General features: G+C 40.2%; 1 protein-coding gene across 1 annotated transcript; it reads right to left on the bottom strand.

Annotated features, from left to right (window-relative positions):
* Positions 1 to 252: 252 nt before the first annotated feature.
* LOC136871281 (uncharacterized) lies at positions 253 to 5748 on the bottom strand. Its single transcript, XM_067144970.2, has 2 exons — positions 5585 to 5748; positions 253 to 1326 (listed from the first exon to the last, which is right to left on the bottom strand). The coding sequence occupies exons 1-2, from the start codon at positions 5712 to 5714 to the stop codon at positions 686 to 688; spliced, it is 771 nt and encodes a 256-aa protein (XP_067001071.2). The 5' UTR covers positions 5715 to 5748; the 3' UTR covers positions 253 to 685.
* Positions 5749 to 6203: the final 455 nt, after the last annotated feature.

The raw sequence follows: 6203 nt of genomic DNA, 5'->3' as shown, positions 1-6203 counted from the left end.
CGGTACATGTTGCTCACCTCCATTGGAGGGGTGTGCCTAAACAGAGCTGCAACACCTCGGGATGAGGACACGAATTTACTATTATAATATTCACTCTTTGACGCCATATGGTATAATTTTGCCTGAAAATTGAGTAATTAAAACTAGAATATTCTATTGTTCATTTTAAGTAAATACATATATTAACAAATATATAAACACCGGTACACTCTAAACTTAGAATGCTAATGGTTGAATACAAACGTCAGAAATTTGATAATAAGAACACATTAAATTAAAAATGAAGTACAATGACAAAAAAATAAGTAATACAATTTTTACAGTGATTGAAATGTAAAGTAAGCTTCGTGGGTTATATTTAAAGCCCGGATTTTTATGCAGTAACAAGTTAGACTGCAAACTAATTTGCTTAGTAGGGAGTGTCGGCCACCCGCTCTTCCGTAATGTAGCAAGGGTAACATAAATTATAGGGGTTCTGATGGGCCGTATCCATAATGTTTATGCAAACCCCATAGCATAGACGGTGTGAAGGTAGACTATACTTGCTACTCGCTTCAGTAAGTTTGCATTCTAACCTATTCATGCATAAAAATCCGGGTTCTATCAAATAACTCAGATAAATTTGTATGAAAACTAAATAATTCATAAAAGATGTAGTGATTTACTTCCATTAAGGCCAATTTAATCACAATGTACAAGTAACGCAAGAAAAAAACTGTGGATCAGATGTTGATGAACTTTCTTGGCACTTAATCTGAGCTTGCAGAACAGCATTACTAATCAAAAGTTTAATTTTCGTCTGTTGAATTGGCGGCAATGTTTTAGTAATACCGGCCATGTGCAAAAAGAACTTATCGGTATCGTCCATATGTTCCCTTTCCTGACGTCTTGCTATCTTCTCCTTCTTCATGTCTTTGATCTCATTCATTATTTTGATAATTTCAGCGGCCATTGCCTCATTTCGTGGTCGTTTCCTGCGATTTGCACTTTGGACGTTACCAAAGTTACCAATCACATCATGTTTGCTTTCTTGCGAGCAACTTGGTTCTTCAGCAGTCCCAGTTTCACCAGTCGAATGTTCAGCTGTTTCATCGTCAGTAGTTACATCTTCAGTCAAATTGTCTGTAGTCACCGCATCTTCAGATATCGCAGCGTAACTCTGAGAGTCTCTCTTTTCCATAAACGGAAGAAGGAAAGCCATTTGGAGTTCAAACTTCCAAGGTGTTATTTTCTTGGCGTCATCTACACTTCTCTTCGTACGACGTCGACTTAGTGCATTTAGGTAGCATCTTCGCAACTTATCCCACGTTTCTTTGGCATTTTGAGCTGTAAAAATAGAAGGCACGAACTAACATTAGGCTAATAGCTACCGTATGGGAAATACCATTTAGAGATATTCGATATCTCATCCTTTCAGGTATTGGAAGAGGGAATGAAGGGAATAATAATAATAATAATAATAATAATAATAATAATAATAATAATAATAAAGAAATGCCGTTGTATTCAGACTGTTTATTAATAAATACATATTTTTGACTACTGGAAGTTCTTTCAGAGGTTTGGGCTTCAGCTTCCGACTGGGTTTTATCACTGTTCGCAAGATTATAATCGAGGTCTACAACAGCATTTGGAGCAAAATGGGACTTAATGTCGGATTTTTTTTAATGGACACTCGAGTTTAATGTTTAATTACTAACGAACCGATAGGTATATTGGAAAATGGTAGAAATATAGTTACCGGTACTCAAGGATTAGTACATAAAATGTTACTTTAAATGCTGCTATTCTCACCTTAAAATGATCGTGGAAGAGAGATGTGTTCAATACGCTTGCCAGTGATCATCCCCCCCCCTAGAAGTACATTTACTTTTATAACCAAAAATACTCTTTTAGACGCCATACTCCATTGCTTATAACGGTGATTGGTTCACGTATGGAAGAGGCTGACGTCATTGACACCTAGGATGAGGCCGAGAATTTGTTACCAGCCATTGCAGAAAAAAAATTATGAAGCGGCCAGGGAAGTTTAAAAGGGTCACGGCGCGAGAAATAAAAGTCATTTATTAGTTTTTGAATAACGGCAAGCAACGTATCTTTGTCGTGTCTTTCAACAGGCACAGAAAAATAGTTTTTGCAGTTTCCCCGTTCAGCACCACCAAACACCCACTGTCCCTCAGTATGTCGTCCCCTGTTGTATTTAGATTTCCCGAATTTACTTTCGTCGATTTCAACGAAAACGCCAGGACCACCAATTTTCTGCTTGTTGGTGTGTAGCCAATGTTTCCTCCCGACAAAGACTGCACCAATCAACTATAGTGTTTGGAGATAAACCTAATTCTTGCCCGATGAAAGGAGTGATAGGCTTGGGCAGATTGCAACAAAGGACACAAAATAGTGCGATGTCAAATATGGCAAGTTTTGAGTCAGCAAAGAATGTGTTCTTTCTAGCACTCTCTTTCCACCCGCACTGTTTCCCGCTTTCAACGTGACGACGGCACGAAAAAACAATAATTCTTTTGTCTCTAAGCATACCAGTACTCAGTTTCACACTGCGACCGCACTTGCCGCAATTCCTGGTCGTACTAATTAAATTATGTCGTTCAAGGAACAGAATTAAATTATCCTGGTTCTCCTAAAAATCGCTTGAAAACTTAATCATTTAATGTCACAACCTCCACAAACAGCCATTGCAAATCAGCAAGAATACACAGCTATAGGAAAGAAAGGGTCCCCAACCAATAGTTGGCAGCATTGTCGTTCCTCTCGGCGCTCCCTCTTAGCGCTACTAGTGCGACAGTCAACTCAAGTGCGCCACCTAGTGGTGCTTCGTGTTACTAAACCTTGAGTGCCTGTTACTATAGTTCTGCTGGAAAATGAGTTATACCAATATTTCCCTTGTTTAATTTTGCATTAGAGCTTATGAAACAAATTGTTTTTGAAGTTCATTTTTTTTGCGGTAGTTTTAAATAATGTTCGGGTTTTTGGTTTCTTCTCTAGAAACCGCTCACTTAACAATATATACATGGAAAACCACATATCTGATGGAAATGAAATTTTTATGTTATAGCCACATGTATTCGTAGTGTAATACTCAAGTTTTTTTCAACCACCCCAAGGAAAGTTCTTATCACTTTTCTACAGCAACTTTTTCTCAGTCGTGGATAAACGTACAACAGGAAACTTGGGCTTGGTTTGAAGCACTCAGGTTTTTTTTACCAACTTTTTTAATTTTTTTATTTTTACCGATATTTTCTCTTTTTTCTCATTCTTTCCTTGTTTTCGTTTCATTTTCTGCTTAAGGACGACACACACACACACACACACACACACAGTCCCCGAGCCAGCGGAAATAACCAATTAAGGTTAAAATCCCCGACCCGACCGGTAATCGAACCCGGGGCTCCTTGAACCAAAGGCCAGCGTGTCGTAGTTATTAGAAACTACAACCACTGAAACCGTACAGTGTGATACTGAATTTATGTCAATGATTTTGCTGTCAATCGCACGGTTCAACGCACAAATAACTTGCCATCAATATTACTCTTCGTAAATTCAATATGTCCGGCTCCATGGCTAATTGGTTAGCGTGGTGGCCTTTAGTCCAGAGAGTCCCGGATTCGATTTCCGGCCGGCTCGGGGGTTTTAACCTTCATTGGTTAATTCCGATAGCTCGGGGGTTGGGTGTGTGTGTGCCGTATTCATCATTAGAATTCATCATAGGTAGGGCTCCATCCTCATAGACGCGCAGGTCGCCTATACTGCGTCAACTCAAAAGACCTGCTCCAGGCCTCTTCGGAGGCCACACGCCATTAAATTAATTCAGTATCACACTGTTTGGTTTCAGTGATCGTAGTTTCTGATAACCACGACTGAGTCCTTCAAAACAAGCCCAAGTTTCCTGTTGTACGTTTATCCACGACTGAGAAAAAGTTACTGTAGAAAAATGATAAGAACTTTCCTCGGGTTGGTTGAAAAAAAGTTATAACTCGAGTATTACACTACGAATGCATGTGGCTATAACATATACAAATTTCAACACCATCAGACTAGTAGTGTTACATGTATATATTTTTAAGTGAACGGTTCCTAGAGAAGAAGTCAATATTTACTACAACCACAAATAAAAAATAATTAATGAACTTCACACTTACACACTCTGATGCAGAAGTAAACAAGGAAAATAACTCATTTTGAGATACCGGGCGAGTTGGCCGTGCGGTTAGGGGCGCGCAGCTGTGAGCTTGCATCCGAGAGGTAGTGGGTTCGAACCCCACTGTCCGTAGCCCTGAAGGTGGTTTTCCATGGTTTCCCATCTTCACACCAGGCAAATGCTGGGGCTGCACCTTAATTAAGGCCACGGCCGCTGTCTTCCCACTCCTAGCCCTTGCCTCTCCCATCGTCGCCATAGGACCTATCTGTGTCGGTGCGACGTAAAGCCAATTGTAAAAAAATGAAATAGGTGTATCGGTTCATTTGTAATTAATGCCTAAACTCGAGTATTGCAAAGCTTGAACCCACAGAAGGGATTTGGAGAAAATCAGCAGAAAAGTTCAAGGTGTCATGGAACTTTCCGAACTACATTGCAGTCATAGTTGGGAAGCAAAGGTGCCCAATAAATTCTGGTTCTGCATTTAATAATTATAAAGGCAATAATTCTGTAGTTCTCTTGGCTCTAGCTGATGCTGAGTATAAATTCCTTGCAACGGACGAAACAGTGATGGCAGCATCTTTTACGAATCAATAATCGGACAGAAGCTTTAGCCAAGCACAGCGAATATTTTGACTTGCGCCCCTTTATACGCAAGTGGGAGAACCTCATCCGTTTGTGATAATAGGTGATAAAGCTTTACCTTTTAAAACATTCCTACTTCGTCCGTACAGTCGGTACCACCTTCGAGGAAATGAAAATAAACTCCCCAAAAAATTGTCGAGAGCTTGAAGGGTGGTAGAAAATTATTTCGGAATTCTAAGTTCTCGCTGGAGATTATTTCTAAAACCTTTCGGCATTCGCCGGGCTGAGTGGCTCAGACGGTTCAGACGCTGGCCTTCTGACCCCAGCTTGGTAGGTTCGACCCTGGTTCAGTACGGTGATATTTGAAGGTGCTCAAATACGCCAACCTCGTGTATGTAGATTCATTGCCACGTAAAACAACTCCTCCGAGACAAAATTCCGGCACTTCGGCGTCTCCGAAAACCGTTAAAAGTAGTTAGTGGGACGCAAAAACAATAACATTCAATTTTTAGAAATTCAACCAAAAACTGTCGAGAAAGTTGTGTTTGTTGCATGTTGCCAGCATAACATGTTGCGCCAAAAAAAAAATCCCTTGCCGCATTAACCTGATCAACTGCGCCCGGAAACTTACGTTCTGCAGCATTTAACTGATTCGGAAGAATTCTACACAGAATTCCTAATTCAACAGCTTAATTTGTATAGGTAGATCCATATAATATGTAGTATCTCAATTATTATTATTATTATTATTATTATTATTATTATTATTATTGGGATAATAATCATAAATGCAAGTGATTATTTCCACAGACTGAATGCCTAGTAAAATTATTTCATTTTAGTGCTTACCTGTCATCTTTAACTCCTTTCCTATTTCCTCCCATGCCTCGTGCCGCATTTGCTGGTTCCTATAGTTAATTGAACCTGTATCATACAAATTCGCATGTACCCGCACCAATTCAATTAACGTTTCTTCCATATCGCTAAAAGAAACAGCTACTATCCACACGCCACGTCGCCAGATACAGCGGAAAAGCACCAGTCATATCACGTGAACTCACACTGAGCTGAGTCAGCGTGGAGGGGAGGTTGATGACGTCACTGCATGTGGCATGAAGGCAGGAAACATACTGTCCTCACGCTCCCGCTTCGCCTGATGGCAAGCTAGAATAGTTCACTTCATCGGATTCTGATGAGCTTTAAAATGTCTGTGCTGTTTCTGTTGCCATGATTACTGTCTGCCGCACGAATTTGCGGATGGAAGAAAAGTGAGAATATTACAATTTAGTAAGCTAACTGGACATCCAGAAAGATTTCAAATGTACTGTACTTCCGATTGAACAAGGAAGAATTAAATTTTACCGGTCGAGTTGGCTATGCGGTTAGGAGCGCGCAGCTGAGCTGTGAGCTTGCATCCGGGAGATAGTGGGTTCGAATCCCACTGTCGGCAGCCCTGAAGATGGTTTTC

This window comes from Anabrus simplex, chromosome 1 (genome assembly GCF_040414725.1).
Source record: "Anabrus simplex isolate iqAnaSimp1 chromosome 1, ASM4041472v1, whole genome shotgun sequence".
Taxonomy (NCBI): domain Eukaryota; kingdom Metazoa; phylum Arthropoda; class Insecta; order Orthoptera; family Tettigoniidae; genus Anabrus; species Anabrus simplex.
The sequence above is the reverse complement of the archived record's forward strand: the minus strand, read 5'-3'. Positions and strand labels throughout refer to the sequence as shown.